Here is a 17,627-nt window from a genome sequence, read left to right as displayed (position 1 = left end):
CAATATTCTATTGATTTCTTTATTCTTTTTTTATTATTCAAAGCCCCCCACTATAGAGAATTTCTAGATCCGTCCATGCCCAAAGTGATGCATCATTATGGGTTACATGAGGTATACTTAATTTAAAGGGCCCTGTATACAATGGTTCTCTTTCATCAGCTTTCACTATTGAGATTGAGGCTCCTGCAATTCCCTTCTAATCAACTTGTGCACTACCAAAAAAGACTTGTGCACTAGGTATGAATCAATGCAGAAAACAGTTAAAAGTAAATCCACAATGGTGAGAGAGAGAGAGAGAGCACCTAATAAAACTCACAGGTGATCTCAATTTCGTATAATGTCTATACAAGTTATATGAATGCCAATCCAGCAATAGTCGTTTCAATGTCAACCAATTGTAAGTGGAAGGAAGTCATTATAAATTTGCATTCACATAACTTCAACATGGTAATTACAGTACACTTTCCAAATGCATAGCAGCGAAAATCTATGCTTGTAAGATAACCCGAGGAGTACAAAACTTGAGCGATGTGACATCCTAAAGGATTGGTGGATCCAAATGGTCAACAATCAAAAGAGCAAAGAAATTCTAAGAAGCACGTGATTGTAAGCTGCAGCAATAGCAAGGCGTGCCACATCTAGGCCTTTTTTGTAACACCAGTTGCCTGTGTCTTGACCCTGGTGTAAAAGTTAAATTTGCCTTATTTCGGTAGAAAAATCGACCCTCAAACCATGTATGTCATGCCAACCTGCATTAGATGCGTATGGGGCACACTCAAATTTGCAATCCCCCTCCTGCAATTCTTTCTCAAGAAGGCATAAAAGTAATTAATGATTAACTTCTTAATAAACCAGGAATCTTTCCTGGCCCTAATATCCCCATGGCCAAGAAGATAGACAACCCCTGATTCTTTGGCCTTGTGTATAAAAGATAGTTCCCCCTCAATACTCTGCTCAGCATCGGACGTTGTTGACTGTGTAGGGGGTGCTGGCATCACCTCCTCTGATGTGCTTGCTTCTGCGACTGGCGGCTTGCTTGCCTCCTTGTACTCAGCCAGGAGAGGAACGCCAAGTGAGTAGACACTTCCATTGGGGGCTATAAGAACCCTTGAGCAAGAGGACTCATCCTCAGAATCTGTATCACAGTCATCCCCATCACTCTCCAGTGACCGCTCCTGAGCTTCCCGACGAATGAATTTCTCAAGGCTCTCAATTAGAAGCTGTTCAAATGTCTGGTGACTTTCTTTACGGACATCCTTGTAGCCATACCTGTTGAAGTCATAACATCAGACGTGTAAGGAAACTAAACAAATGTGAACATCAATGATTCCACCTTATCTATTGTCAGATGTTTTGATTGAAACTAATACATTTTAGCTGAGGCTGACATTTTCAAGAATGATTTGGCAATTTGACATTTCATAAAACACAGGGTCATGTGGTCATGCCATTGAGGTCCAGTATTACAATATGGATAAAAAATTTGCACAAGATTCAACAATGGCCAGCACCTAACTCTCCCAACTCACAGAAATTTAGCATGTTACCTGGCGATGCAACGAAATATGTGGTAGCTTTTTGGGCAGACACGCCGGAAAAGAAACCTTTCACTTTGAGGCACTACAGGAACTGGAACATACTTTATACAAACAAATATGACCATTGAGTGGATTGCAGGAAGTGTGGTCAGAAAATGGCCAAAAATTGCTGGTATTCCCTTCACCAGCTCATTATATAGCAAGCCAATGCCTGGAGCTCTGATTGTCCCAAGATTGCAACCCAATTCCCGCATCAAATCCATTGACAGCTTTTGCTTGACTTCAGTTTCATACTTAAGCTTGCTTCCATAGTTCCAGATAAACATTATAAAGAACATAATTATGGCAAAGACCAAAATTATCCAACTTCCATCCCCCACACTCCACAAAACTGATGAGAAAAAGGTCAACTCCAAACCCAGGAAAATTACTATGAAACCCAGCACAATGATAACGTTTATCTGCCATATAAGAAGCATAACAATTGTTACTAAAATGGTCGTCATCATCATCACTCCTAGCTCAGCAATGCCTGTAGTAAAAGAGGATCATTATCAAGATATTAAAAACCTGTATATAAATCGGTTTTATGCAAATTAAGTTCATCCATGCAGGTACATGAAAAATATAATTGATATAGACTGTTGAAATAATTCATGACAATACCTGTATGTTATTTTGCAAGCGAGTAAAACCAGTTCAGTGGTTGATTCTGAGTTGGAACCACAGAGATATTTTAGAATGTGAGGTTTCAAGTCATGTAGGACTGACCTATTGGGTTCCAACTTAGAAAAACAAGAAAGTGCAATGACGGGTTCAAAAAGTGAAAGTCACCAAATACAAAAAGGGATCATTCCATAGCATTTAGATGGTTTATCCATAAAAGATATAAGATGTAGTATGTATTGCATCTAAGAGAAAAAAAAAAAAAAAAAAAAAGACTCCAAATTAGTATTATTTTTATTAATCATAAAGAATTTTAAATTGAGATTCTATTACGAATTTTAATTTATATATCTTTATGAGTTATTTGATTTTATTATCAAGTAACTAGATGGATCCCACACACTGTGTTTAAATGTGACTTTAAAAATATAAAAATAAAAAGTTGTGTGTTTAAATATCATAGGAGTAAAAAGAAAATGGGTTGTGCTTAGATGAGTAGTTGGTTGAATTAGGATAATATGTAATTACCATATTATCCATGATTTTAAAGCTTATTATCACAATTGTTAAAAAATAATGGTATACTTGGGATTTTAAAGCTTATTATCACAATTGTTAAAAAATAATGGTATACTTGGGATTTTATATATGATGATTGAAAAAATGGGTTCTCTTGAAAATAGTATAGAATTTTTTTCTTTGAAGAAGTAATTTGTTTTAGAAAAAAGTATTAAGGAAATTGAAAACTTTTAAAACACATGATATACCTTTCTTCAAAATGAAAAATACAAGAAAGTTAGTTGGAAGTAAGTTTCAGGTATGGAACGGCCAAAAAAAGTTCTAATTGTTGGGATTAGGCCAATAACAAGAATAAACAACAATAGAGAGGATAACTTTTCTCAAAAAAAAAAAAAAAAGGAAAAAAGAAAAGGGGATAACTTTAAAAATAAAATAAAAACAACAAACACAAGCAGTATGAAGTGAAGGCTAGAGTGTATAAATAAGAAAAAAAAAAAAGGGAGAGAATTTTATTATTCAAATATTGTCATTTCAGTAAGGCATTTTTGTTCAACAGATGTTATAACACACTACCACATTTTCTTTTTCTTCTGGTACTAACTCCCACTTTTATATATAACACAAAAATAGATTACTTTTACTTTATAGCAACATGCAAATGATTTAGAACTTACCTTTTTGTTGAAAACTACAGCAATAATAAAAAATTGTCTAACCAAACAAAGTTTGTCTAGTCAAGTGTGTGAAAAATTGGAAGTACTACTAGGTGAGGGGATGCAAAAGATTGATTCAGATCCCAAACAAACCTAAACAATTAGCTTTATGTAAAAGCTTGTTTTGTAAGACGGCTACAAGTAACCCAAAATTTACCTAAAGTTCATTAACAAATGAAAAACAAACATGAACAGAATATGGGATTAAATAGTTTGGAGCATAATGAGAAATGAGTATTACCATATGCATTTCCAATCTCATCGATGCTGGAAATAGAGCAGATAGACACCAGGCAAACCACCAGCAAAAACCAATTTACGACAGGGATATATATTTGCCCCATGAATTTCCGGGAGGTATGTATGATTTTGAGACGAGGGAAACAACCAAGTGCCATTGATTGTTTAATGCATGAAAATGTGGCTGTTGTCATTGCACGACTAGCAATCAATGCAGCAATGTTAGCAATGAAGAACACAGGCCAGAAAGCACCATCTGCAGGCAAAGACAGTAGAATTTCTCAAGAATTAATTTCCATCTATGCATGCAATACAACGTTACAAACTGCTAACAAGGGATTTATTAAGTTTACAATATATCTAAGAATTAATAAAACAAGTATGATCCCTGAAGAATACGTAGAAAGTCCAAACCAATTAGACTACTAATGATGGAAATGAACCAATGATTGCTTACTTGGAATTGAAGAAAAGAAAGCTTGCCCAGCCCCACTGGGGTTCTCCATAAGGTATGCGGCTTGACCCAAATAACCCAACATAAGACAGGGCAAAACAAGAAACACAAATGTAAGCTGCAAAGAACAAGTACCCAGTAAATTAATGTAGTAATCAGAAGGCCAACACCATATGCTCTGACACTATGTTGTATCACAAGAAATGTATAAGATAGTTATCCAGAAACCACTAATTTCTTCATTCTTTACCTGGACTGATCGAACAGAAAAGTAGCAAAGATCTGCAAACATTGCCTCAGAACCTGAAACATACTATGCCATCAGTAACAATAAGAAAAACAGGCAAAAATTTAGTGTTGATACCCACTAATATTTAGGTTCCCAGTTCACCATATGAATCAAGACACAAACTTGAACCCTATTTGCATATAAAAGCTTAAGAGTTCTATCAATAATTCACACCTTGTGAGTGATGTTTCACATCCCATAATTCATGCTTTGAGTTCTTTCAATAATAAGACAATACCAACACCACACCCTTTTTTTCCCTTATAAAAAGAAACAGAAGAAACAAGCTACGGGATAGAGTAAGAAGATTTTTTGTTTTGATTTGCAAAGCTGTGGAATACTTCCCCAGTTTCATTATAGAAGAATTACAAAGGCGATGGGGTGAAGGAACTATGGGAAAAGATTTTGGGCTTCTTTGTGGGCGTCAGTTTCAGTTGAATTTAGTGATTTATAACTTTCTACTATTCTTTTAGATTGGAAGGCAGCTATAAATTAGGGCTCTCTAAGTATGTTTAATAAGAGAGGTGAGCAATCTAACCAGCCATCTCTCCTCGTTAATAATTAAGCAACATATTGCCACTAATTCCAGAAACCACATTTCTAAAACCAAAATCCTTGTAGCTGAGCCTTTATACCTGCAATAGCCTTATTTGTTTCTGCATTAAACCTTATCTCAGTGAACTAGTTCAATAACTCAAATTCCTGACCAACATTCTGCCTCTTTTCTGTTGTCTTGGGATTTTGGCTTTCGAAGGAATCTAAATGATCAGGAAGTAGGGGGAGTTAACAGAGTTTTTGGCCGTCTTAGAGAATGCTTTTCTGGTTCCTTCAAAATCGGATAGAAGAATATGGATGTCTGAGCCATCAGGAGATTTCTCATGTAAATCCTATTCAAAGCAATTGATGGACAATTCTTCTCTCTCTCTCTCTCTCTCTCTCTCTCTCTCTCTCTCTCTCTCTCTCTCTCTCTCTCTCTCTCTCTCTCTCTCTCTCTCTCTCTCTCTCTCTCTCTCTCTCTCTCCTTTTGGTCTCTCTCACGCAATTTGGTAGGCAAAAGTACCTCCGAATGTACAGGTGTTAGCTTGGATTATATCCCATGGGAGGATGAACACCTGTGATATGGTTCAATGGAGACAACCTTCTTGCTGTCTCTCTCCCCACTGGTGTGTAATGTGTGAGAAGGATGCTGAAAGCTCAATTCATTTGCTGCTTCTTTGTCCCATTGCACTTACCTTGTGACAGAGACTTTTAGGGAGACTAAAGTGAACTGGGACATTCCAGCTTCATGTGAGTGCTTAATGTGTGCTAGATATAAGTTTTTTTGGAAGGAGAAAGAGGGGTGTGGTGTTGGGGATGCATGCTGTGATGACTGTTTTGTGGGTAATTTGGATGGAGAGAAATAAAAGGGTCTTTGATGATGCTAAGGGGAAAAGAAGTAGATAATTTGTAGGGGAGAGTTTGGTTTTGGGCTTCATTATAGGCATCAGTCACTCCAGCTTTCAGGGACAACTTAATTCCTGCAATTATGTCTTATTGGGAGGCTGTTATGTGTTAGCATTTAATTATTGCTGTTTCACTACTCTGTTATACTCTATTTGTTTGGCTTTTACTATCCTAGAGTTTGTTACCTAGGATCTTGTAGGATGGTGGACATCTTGTCCACTGTATTGTTCTATGAACTTCGTTATTTTCATTTAATGAAAACCTGTTTCTCATTAAGGGTTTACAGGCATTAAAATAATTTGTAAATTTCTTTCATAAGAAACAGAAATTTTATTAATAAAGAAAATGATTCCAGTGGGAATGTGATCCATTCATAATTTAAAATTTAAAATTTAAAATTTATAGAAACAAGATAGCAACCATAATGCATCCCCAAATCCACGTTCTCCAGATTGATTACCTGTTGCGCATAGAATACAACCCCCGAGAGAATACCAAGCCTTAGCTGAGTTCCTCTTGAAGAAGTAATAGATGTGAACAGGATTGAATGCCTTAAAGACACTGCTGTCATATTTAACAAGGTTGTAAATCCCAATGCTCCCAAGGGAACAAAACCATATGAATAAGGCAGGCCCTACAACAAGGCCAACTTTACTTGTCCCAAATTTCTGTACACTGAATAAAACTATAAGAAAGGCAACTGAAATCATCACCACTTCATCTGCACCCATAAGAAAAAGGGAAGTAAGAATCTAATTTTATGGTTAAACTAAAACAGCATAAACAGCTCAACTATATGTAGAACAAAGAAATAAAAAGAAAAAAGAAGAGAAAGAAGAGGGAAAAAAGAATAGGAAACAAAGATTTTCATCCCAGTCAACCACTTCAAAAAACTGCTTTCATGAAATGAGGAATGCATGATTTGGCCAAAATTTAGAACCATTGATATTACAAGCATGTTGTGCTTCAAGAAATTGATAAAACACACATGAAAACAAAAAAAACATTACTGGGGAAGCACAAAAGACAGATGTAAGAGGCAAAAGCAACAAAATGATATACAAAATGCTTAATTAAAACAAGGAAAATGACCATCAGTAATTACTTAACCATCAGACTGGGGGACTACTTCATATTGTAAGTGACAAACTTTAGAGCAATAAGTACGAAATAGATTTAGTTTTCATAGATACTTCCATAGCAGATCTGGAGGCATGTCCTGATGCACGTGTTAGAGAAGAGACCCAGGCAGGTCTTTTCTAGAATAAAATTAAAAAGTTTCCTTGGTAAGCTTATGCTTCACATCAGAGGTACACAGAGAGTATTTACTCTTTTACAAACACACACAATATTGTTGCTTTTCCTCTTGCTAACCACAACTCAAGCTGCACAAAGCAAAAAGTAACTGCTGTTTTGATGAGGGAAAAAGAAAAGGTCCACTTGTTCATTCCAAATCATAATACACCCATTGGATATTAATGTCATACCATGAAGGGCAGCATTCTTTACCACTATAAGTTCCAATAACAAAAAAACTCCTCAGTAAGCTTATGCTTCGCATTAGAGGTACACACAATATACTTTTACTGCTGAGACACAAAATATGGTAGTACTTCGTTTGCTAACCACAAGTCAAGCTGCATCAAAGCTAAAAGTAACTGTGGTTTGATGAGGGAAAGAGAAAAAGTCCACTCCTCCGTTCCAAATTGGATATTAATGCCATGCCATCAAGGTCAGCATTCTTTACCAACTAAAACGCAACCACTGTGACTCCAGAAATCCGCATTCATCATAGGCAAGTCAAAATTATAAATATACGCATCACATGAAACAGTTCTTTATGCTAAGATATCAAATTTTAGTTTTATTAAGAACCACAAGATTTCCATATTCTAAAGTTCTATGCTAGAACTCCATACTGTCCAAGCCATACTATCCCTAGCCCAAAACCTAAACTATCTAGCCCCTTAAGCTCAATCATGACTGTAAACTGCCAACTATGATAACAATACATCAAACAAAAAAAATAGAAAAATAAAAAGCAGAAAGACAAAAAGTAAAGTCAAATTTGAGACTTGCTCAACAGGTTAAACAATACCTTGCTCAATTGCATCTACTCCAACCTTTAGACCACCAACAGCTGACACTACTGCATTAAGAAAAACAAGAAAATGAAAAGCAATCACAAGGTAACACCAAACATAAAAATAATTATGCAAACCCACTCTCCTCAATATAGAATGATATAAAAATATACATGGAAGGATCATTGCAGTATTTCCTCATTTCATCACATCATTAGTAGGTTGATCAGTTGCAACAATAAACAAAAGAATGGTGATGCAGTAGCTACAGCTTGGTTAGAAAAGAAGTATCCTCTGTGGAAGCCCAAGACTAAGTCCTTTAGCCTAAATCTAACAATAAGGCCTTTTGGGTCTAAAATGAATTTCCAATGTCCCATGGTAGTGCAAGAATCAGAAATAAATAAATAAGTCAACGAGACAATCTAAGAGTTTTATTAAGAGTTTATTTGGGTCTAGTGTTATTAAGAGTCTACTTATTTGGGTCTTAGGAAAATACAATGTCTCTAGGTTCTTTAAGGGTCTCTTAGTGTCTAATGAAGCTTCTAGTATTGTATATTGTAATAAGACTTTTGGTATTTTACGAGTCTTTGGGAGATGTATTTGAAGCCTATAGATAAGGCTATTTTCTGTACACCAATTGAGATTTTGATGAGTTAAAATTAAGTGTTTTTGAAGCCCACGTAGTTCTGTTTTTTGTTTTGTTTTTATTGTTAATCTTTGTTAGCTGTAGCCTAAAGAGTGGATGTTCAGGGGACAAGGTGTGTCCCCTTTGTTTTAATTTCATTTCTTAATGAAATTTGTGTTTCTAATTAAACAAAAAAAAAAAAAAAAGGCTTGGTGCCTTGGTATCTCCTCTACCTTCTCTCTTTTCTTCCTACATTCTTCTCCATCTCTCTTATTTCTCTAAACTTACAGCAGGCATAAACCCTATTTGTTCCATTAAAATATTATAGTCCTAAAATTTCTATCACCCTAATCCCACCATAATCATAGGCAACACCCACCTTGTGTTGTCCTGCATCAAATAGATTGTGCAAATACCTGACATTGCTGGCGTAACAACCCCATCAGCTATCACCATAGCAGTACCAGCAAGCACTAACATCAGAAGAAGCTTTTTCAGAGTCAGTGAAGCCTCAAGCCTTTCCTTGATTTTTAAAGATCTCTCAAGTTCAGGAGATGGCACCTTTAGCCTGAAGCTCGATATACGGGCATCTGACGGAAGCTGATTAGGAAGAAGACTGACCTTAGCATGTCGACAGATCAATGAGTACAAAGCAAATGTACCACCTGGAACAATTAAATAGCCATAAATAAATATGCATTCAAGCAAATATTTACATTTGTACTACATAAATAATAGGTTTGTATTTTGATAGATATATATACACATATACATATATATATACATATAGAGAGAGAGAGAGAGAGTGAGAGAGAGAGAGAGAGAGAGAGTGAGAGAGAGAAAGAGAAAGAGAAAGAGAAAGAGGATGACAGAAAATGGAGGCTTGATTTACAACATGAAGCATACCTTCACCATCATCATTAGCCCAAAGAACGACCAGCACATACTTAAGCAAGGGGATCAAGATTAAGGTGTATAGGACTAGCGACAATGCTCCAAGAACATCTTCATTTCCATTAATAGGTGCCTTACTAAACATCACACTGAAGGTATACAATGGACTTGTTCCAACATCACCAAAGACAACCCCAAGGGTCTGAAACGCAATTATTATTTTCCTTCCAAAACTGAAATCCTGCAATTAAATATACTTTATTATTACAACAAAGTCTAATAACAAAATGTGTGCCCTATGGAAAGCAAATATAATTCAGCATAATTCAATAGTGTTATTGTCACTATTATTAACTCCTCCCCTAGAATAAAAATAAGGTTAACAACGTGAAAGGAAACAGAAGAAAAGGGGGAAAAAAACATAGGTAAAGAGACAACTATATGAGGAATATTTATGCTCCAAGAAAGGACTCCTGTAGCAAGGTTCCCTTTCAGTAGAGAATTCAAATTTGATTCGGATGAACCATAACCTATCTATGAATTCATATTAGACGAACTGGATAGTTCCAAAAACGAGCAGGGTTCCCTCTTTCTGAAGAAAACTCAAAGTTCATAATGAACTATAAGGCAGACAATCTAAACCCATATTGGAGAGAACTGCATACTTTCTCCAGTGGCCACAGAAAAGGTAACTGAGTTAAGTGCTTTTGTGAAGCAAATTTGTAATCTACTATCAGTTGCCTAGGTATTAGTTCAATATGCAAATTCATATATTGTACTTTCTGCTTTTTAATAAAAGTCTCTTTCTCATAAGAAAAAAAGTGCAAATTCATCATACTGGTTGGGTTATGGTTACAATCCAAATATCTATATCTTACCATCTTCCTAACATGAAAATACTAAGTTTCTAAAAACCTAAAATTCAACCTCCTTCACAGATGCACAAGGTAGCATACGAAATAAAACAGGAAATTACATATAACTAAGGGTTTATTGAAAATCCTTGAGCAGAAATTTGCTCCTCTTTTGTCCCTATAAATCTGGTACTGATTGCTACTATTATTGATCCTTCTCAATGCTAGCTATGCCTCCAATTAAATGTAATTAGATTTGTGGTCAAAAGAGATTTAAATCATAAATAGTCAACTAGAAGCACCACACACTTGAAATACATGTGCAGTGTGATGGGCTGTAATGGAAGGTACTACAGTGTGAGAGAAGAGTAATAATAGGGAGAGAAAAAGTAGGGTATGGGAGAAATAAAGTGGGTGGGTAAAGAAAAGGGTTTGATTATTATATTAACCTTAATTTTTATATCTATTATTAAACTTTTTGAATGTAAAAGGGGAATAATTGATATTTTCTACATTGACAAATAGAGTTTTCTCCATAATTGTATAGATAAGGCAACTCTATATTCATCCATTAAAATAAAATGCAGCACATTACCAGCCTTACAGCAGGAAGTATGGGATATTTTTCATGACAGCAAATTTAGATTTTACTAAGTGAAAAGTGTATGAGTTAAAAAATAATGTTCAACCGTGAGGTCCACCACTTAGACAAAGCTATAACCACCACAAAAAAAAAACTTCAGAACAGCCGTATACAAACTACTCCAATCTACCAGCAGCAATCCTCCAAATATCTTTCAATCTGCCTCTACCTATTTCCACAAAGAAGCCAAAAACCTCACCCAATCCCATAAAGATGACACCTCCTCCCCTAAATTTTCCTCAAATATTCGACCATTTCTTTCTATCCAAACCACCAAAAAACAGACATAACCCCGCACTTCCACCAAACTTTAACCTTCCTCACCCAAAAGCACAATGTTTCTCAAATAATAATTATACAACCCAGCTCAACCTTGCCTCTCCAAAAAGCTTGTGCCACAATCCAAGAGCTATTGGGCAATGAAGAAATAAAAAAAATGATCAATATTTTCTACCCATTCTTGCACGTAGAAAACCAATAGGGTGATAGGCATATATTTGGCCTCCTACCCTCCTTCCCTCCTCCAACCCCCCCTTTCCTCCCTTCTCTGCTGGGATAACCAATAAGAAAAGAGATAGAACAGGAATAATAAAGGATCCTATTGTTATTATAGCTACACGAATAATAGTTACCCATTAAAATGCCAAAATTTAATCAGTTTATTTATTTAAACCCCACCTCCTTAATTATTGTATACCAAGTTAGGAGCTCTACTCAAAGACTAAAAAGATTTAAAGTCATCCAATCTTAATTCTTTACCATAATTAGAACACCCATTACTTATGTTTACCTTTAAAAAGCCACTCATGCCATGCTCATGAGCTCTTATATAACATTCAGAATGTGATCTCATTAAAGAAGAAAGGGAAAAAAAATCTCAAAATCCAAAACTGTAGATAACAGAAATGCTTAGGCATTTCTTTTTGTTTTTTCATCCCAGCATTCTGCAGAAAATCAAATAGCTATAAAGGGTAATCATTCACAGAAGTAACAGTTAAAACTCCAAGCTATAAAAAAGTGACAGTATTTTAAAGTGGTTAGGATGCTAAAGATGTTCCCTACAAAGGGCATTAGCTTGCTTCAGCATAAACGTTGCTATGACATGTCAGGCAACATTCATTCTAACTAAAATAATAACAATAATAATAAAACAAAACAAAAAACAGCTCCACAAGTACTATTGTTACACCTAGATTCGCATCAGATAATTTCCCAATAACTATATTTCCCAAAATGTACAATAAGCCATTATAGGAAACCAAAGCGAAGACAAGCATTGATTTCTAGCTCATACAAAGCAATGTTAAAAGAGCAAGGCCACTTGCACTCAAACCACAATGCAAATCTTAAGCTCGTTTCAAAATAAATAGTAAAACTGAGAGTTTCAAGGTCGAAGCACCTCATATTCGTTTCGGTGAGCGCCGGGGACCTCAAGTGCTTCGACGTCGAAGGAATCGATGCGAGGCCCTGTGCGAATCAACCGCTGCTCGGCATTATCGTCGTCTTCATCGTCCTCCGAATCCACAACCGTCCGATGCCTCACATCTTCCTCTGCGTCCTCGTCGTCGATCTCTGAGTCGTCCTCATCCTGGAAGACCCACCGTGACTCGATGGAGTCCATGGAGGGTAGTCCGCCATTGATCTCGCCCCTCTCGGGAGCTTCCTCGTCAGCCATCAATGACAACTGTCCGTCTCTATTTTTCGTTTATATTTTGTGTGATTTTGAAGAGGAATTAGGATTGGTGAATACTAGAGTGGGATTTTGTGTTTGGATGGGAGGAAAGTGATGGAAAATTTTAGGATTTGGCATACGAAATGGGGAAAAAAGAGGAAGGAAATTTTGGGTTTGGAAATGGGGATGGGGATTTTGTTTATTTTTGGCTAAAGTTGGGGTTGAGCTTCTTCAACATCAACGGGAAATGAAAAATTGAGTGAGCTGGTGTTTGTGTGACTTGTGTGTCCGTAGGAGGATGTACAATGGGGCGACCCGATCCAAACCGGTTATGAATTGCTCCCTTTTGGGCCACGTCAGGCCGGTCCAGAAAGAGAGCAAGTCCATGGGCTCAAGCTTGGAAAACGGGTCATGCATGCATTATTCGAATCAAAAGTGTCGGTAATCGGTATTGACACTTCCATAACTGAAATCGAACTAGGAAGCTTGCCAACCGACAGGTTCAATTAACTGAACTGATTGGCTCGTTCGATTCGGTTATCCAGTTTTGAGTCTTTTGACTAGGGCTCTGATTTTTTAGAAAAAATTTTTAGATAAAGGCCCAATTTGCAAATATATCTCAAGCCTATTAACACTAAAAGGTCATACAATTTCAAGTATCCCACATCAAAAAAAAAATAATTTATTTATTTAAAGTCTATTTTACAGTCCTTAATAATAAACAAACTCACTTAAAAAATTACAATGACAAATATATTCACTTTGTAACAAATAAGCCCATTTTATAATTTCTCTGTGTTTTTTGTGCTGAGATCTCGGTGGGTTTAAAAAAAAAAATTGGACAAATTGGCACTAACAGACAACGGCAATTTGTAACAGTCATTTTTATGCCATAACACGGGTAGATGTGACTTCATAAACTTGAATTGTGTATTTTATGTTGGTTTCATTAGTTTTTAACATGTTTATAGTATAAATACCAACTTTTATTATATTTCTTTATTTCTAAATATCACATCTCTAATAGAGGTAAGACCTATTTGTATTGGTGGGTTTCACCTTTATTAGAGATATGGTACTAAAATATGATACACCTAGCATTGCCCTTTTATTTAGCTCTATCACAAATGCGTGAGACTCTATCTTTATTTTTTAAAGCCATTTGTTGTGTTCGTCGACCCAAAGACTATTTCAGTGAGGCCCAATTATTTATTCCTTTTTGGTACTATAGTCGGGAGGCCCAATTAATTATTTTCAATTGAAGAGGGTTGTTAGCAACTTAGCATAGACATTAGACACGGCACTACTCATGAGATCTTTGTAGACACCGTAACCAAATCCCACATTTGAAAATTGGGATAGCTTATAGGATGAAGCATGTTAATTTGTGATAAGATATCATAAGAATATTATTAATTAATTGAGAATGGCAATTAAGGTCCTTGTACTGTTTTTTTTTTTGTCAAATGTCCTTGTACTTGAAACCATATAATTTCAATGCATTTGAAAACCATACATCATTATCCTTTATTCATCCAAGTTGCAACCGTAAAGAACAAATAAAAATGTAACTGAAAACCAATTATTATGATTACTGCTATTTGCACACCATTTTTTTTCTTTTTGCATACCTTTCTTAACAAAAATAAAAAATCAAAGGGAAAAGACCAAACACACCTCTCTCTCTCTTTCCCACTCTCTTCTTCCCTCAACCAACACACCCCCCCCCCCATCAACTTAGACAAAAATAAAAAATAAAAAATAAAAATAAAAATAAAAACATACACCTAGCATCCCTTCCCCTTCCCTCACCCCGCCCACCTCCCTCCCCAGCCTAATCTCTCTCCTCACTCTTCTTCTCTCTCCCGAACACACACACACTCTCTCTCTCACCTCACTATTCTCTCTACCGAACCCACTATCTCCCTCACTCTCTTTCTCTCTCTCTCTCTTGAGCCTTACTCTTCTTCCTCGACACCGCCGAAAATGATGAACTCGCCGGATGGTGGCTGGTTCAGCAGTAAAAAACATTTACAGGTAGTGGCTGGTTCGGCGGGCCAGTGCCGAAACCTATGGTTTCGTTCGGCAAGTACCCGCCGAACAATCTTGTTCAGTTCATCAAGATTATTGATGATCGTAAGATCCTTGTTGTCTGTTTGTATGTGGATAACTTAATTTCCACATGTACTGATACAACCACGTTTGATGCTTTTAAGCATTCAATGATGACAGATTTGGGCATAAGAAGTATGTGTAGGAAATACTGGACAAATTTAAAATGTTGGATTGCAATCCAATTAGTACTCCATCATCACAAGATTTGATGCTCATAAAAAATCCTGGAGGAATGAAAGTTAATCCTACTCTCTACAAGAAAATAGTGGGTAGCTTGATGTATTTGACTTCGATAAGGCCGGATATTATGCACGTTGTTAGTTTGGTTAGTCGATACATGGAGAACCCAACGAAGATTCATCTCTTAGTTGCAAAGAGGATCTTTTGTTATCTAAAGGCTACAATTAATCTTGGTATTCTGTATAAAAAGGAAGTAAAATCAGATTTGATTGAATTTACAGATAATGACTATGCAGGAGATCCGGATGATAGAAAAAGCACATCCGTATATGTGTTTAGGATGGGTGCAGGGGCTGTTTCTTGGTCTTCAAAGAAACAGCAGATTGTCACTTTATCTACCACTGAAGCAGAGTTTGTTGCAGCAGCTTCATCAGCTTGTCAGGCTATTTGACTTAGACGGATACTGGAGTCACTTCACAATGAACAAGAAGATTCAACATCATTAATATTTTATGATAATGTCTCTGTAATCAAAATTTCAAGAAATCATGTTCTACATGGGCGAGGCAAGCATATAGTGAGATTTCACTTCTTGCATGATCTTTCCAAGGATGGTATCATTGACTTGATTTATTGCAGAAGTGAAAACCAAGTGGCAGACATTTTGACCAAGCCTCTCTAGCTACCAGTGTTTTAGAAGTTGAGAAAGTTACTGGGAATTTGTTCTATAGAGGATATGGCTTGAAGGTAGAAAGAGCAAACAAGCACTAGAGTTGCAATAATTTTTCTCTAAATTGTTGTCTGATTTAATTTAAGGGAGAGTGTTGAGAATAATTATGATTATTTATGTTATGTTTATATGAATTACATAGTGGAGTCAAGGAAGTCCTATTCTTTAAGGACACAGTTGTTTAGTTGCAAGTTTATAGGAGAAGTCAGTGCCTGAACGAGTTTGTTAGTCATGCACTAGTCTTTGTTATTTCCTAATTTAGTTTATTATTCTTTCATTTTATTTAAGTGTAATCTGTTTTGAAGTTATCTAACAAGTTTAAGTCTTGCAAATATTTTTCACATTCATTTCTCGTGCTTGCTCCTTTAATTAATTAACAAGGAGAAGCGATGTCGACCACCAAGCCTCATTTTCCCTCCACAAGAACGGAGTGCTCCATGTCGATGACACTTACATCTGACCAGTTCAAGTAATTGTAGGTGCCAAATGGGCTGGGGGGACCTTCTAATATTGTTGTGGTTCTTATCTTGTCACCGGAAAGGGTCGCTTTAATGCCAGTCTTGGGTGGGATGGTTATGGCTTGGATGGTGCACTTAAACCTGGTCGTCTAGAGGCAAGCAATAAGAGTATCGGTTGAGGGTGAATTTGCTGAGCTGGGTCACAAGACTGGAAGGATGGCCCTTCCTTAGTCCAAGCATTCCGCCTACGACATTGTCTTGGATAGAACCCAAGTCTTCTATGTAATTGAAAATACCTGACCCGAAGGCCAACTTGGTTGGGACAAAAGAAGCAGACACAACATTATCACAATGATCAAACATTTCAAAACTAAGCATGTCAAAAGCCATCTCACCTTGGTTGAAGACAAGGTCATAGATGCACAAATTTCCTTCTTGGGCAACAATGTGAGTGACACAGTATGGGTGGTTGGGTGGCATGTCTTCGAATGTCAAAATGGGTTCCTAATAGGAATGTAAGAACCACAACATTATCAAAAGACACGACAACAGAGACCTTGAAACACCCGACAAGAGAATCTAAGCTGCGCACCCCTTCAGTCAAGACCTCCTCCAAGAGGCAAATATGCATAAGCAATAGAATAGAAATAAAACAAATAGAGAAAGTAGGGAGTAAACATCTCATACGATCATAGCTTCCCTCAGGGGATCATTCTAGGTTTGAAAATCTTTATCAACATTTCTATGTGAAAGATTGATTTCTGAAATCCCAAAACATTTCCACAAAATCGATTTAACATATCAGCTGCAGCAGTATATAGTAAACATACATAAAAACCTATAAATAATAATAACTCAAATGGTTGATACACATTAGATACAACTACGACCAACTTTAATAAAAAAAATAGCATCCATAGCGAGAGTGTCACAGTAAACAAAGATATGAACTTGCAATTGAGAAACCGTATCACTGCCACTTGATCAATCATGAGTTCTCGTTTCGCACAAGAACACGTAGCCATGTGTTAACCTAGCTAGACTCCTTATAATATACAGATCCATTCTTCTATAAGGTTTAAAGATTTGAACCCAGGGTCACGTACTACGCTACCCAAACTCTCAGACCAATCACAATAATAATAATAGCATGTTATCACAGTTTAAAAACTACACATACACACACAAAGTCCATAGTGAGGAATGTAGGATAAATCCCCCTACCTGGAATCCAATGCACTTCAAGTATTTTCTTCCACAAGGCTTCCACGTTCGCATACGGTCCTATCTTGGCAAATCCGTCGTAACTAGACAATTATTGCAACCTTAACCTTTTAATAACTCAACAATTGGGTAATCCGATAGAAACAAACACGACAAGAGAAAACAAACTCTAAGTTAAAGACGATTAACAATAAGGGAAAACGATATGATATTTCCTTTAGTCATATGTCGATCGTTTCTAGTCCTAAGTGGACTAAACTCTTCTCTTTAGAGTTTACTTAAGGGT

General features: G+C 36.4%; 1 protein-coding gene across 1 annotated transcript; it reads right to left on the bottom strand.

Moving 5' to 3' along the window:
• Window positions 1-350: 350 nt before the first annotated feature.
• On the bottom strand, window positions 351-12,886 carry KUP7 (K+ uptake permease 7). Its single transcript, XM_086254102.1, has 10 exons — window positions 12,362-12,886; window positions 9,478-9,706; window positions 8,988-9,236; window positions 7,961-8,011; window positions 6,323-6,583; window positions 4,381-4,433; window positions 4,134-4,248; window positions 3,678-3,932; window positions 1,548-2,070; window positions 351-1,269 (listed from the first exon to the last, which is right to left on the bottom strand). Exons 1-10 carry the CDS (start codon window positions 12,635-12,637, stop codon window positions 726-728), a joined length of 2,556 nt encoding a protein of 851 aa, XP_086110228.1. The 5' UTR covers window positions 12,638-12,886; the 3' UTR covers window positions 351-725.
• Window positions 12,887-17,627: the final 4,741 nt, after the last annotated feature.

Source organism: Dryas octopetala, chromosome 8 (genome assembly GCF_963921425.1).
Source record: "Dryas octopetala chromosome 8, drDryOcto1.1, whole genome shotgun sequence".
NCBI classification, from domain to species: domain Eukaryota; kingdom Viridiplantae; phylum Streptophyta; class Magnoliopsida; order Rosales; family Rosaceae; genus Dryas; species Dryas octopetala.
The sequence above is the reverse complement of the archived record's forward strand: the minus strand, read 5'-3'. Positions and strand labels throughout refer to the sequence as shown.

What these genes read in the sequence shown, in the direction of transcription:
- KUP7 (XM_086254102.1), bottom strand. Translation starts at nt 12,637, where the DNA reads ATGGCTGACGAGGAAGCTCCCGAGAGGGGCGAGATCAATGGCGGACTA. An exon ending in CTCACCGAAACGAATATGAG is followed by an intron (nt 9,707 to 12,361) that starts GTGCTTCGACCT and finishes ATTTAATTGCAG; the next exon opens with GATTTCAGTTTTGGAAGGAA. An exon ending in TTTCTGTTCGATCAGTCCAG is followed by an intron (nt 4,249 to 4,380) that starts GTAAAGAATGAA and finishes TGTTCTTTGCAG; the next exon opens with CTTACATTTGTGTTTCTTGT.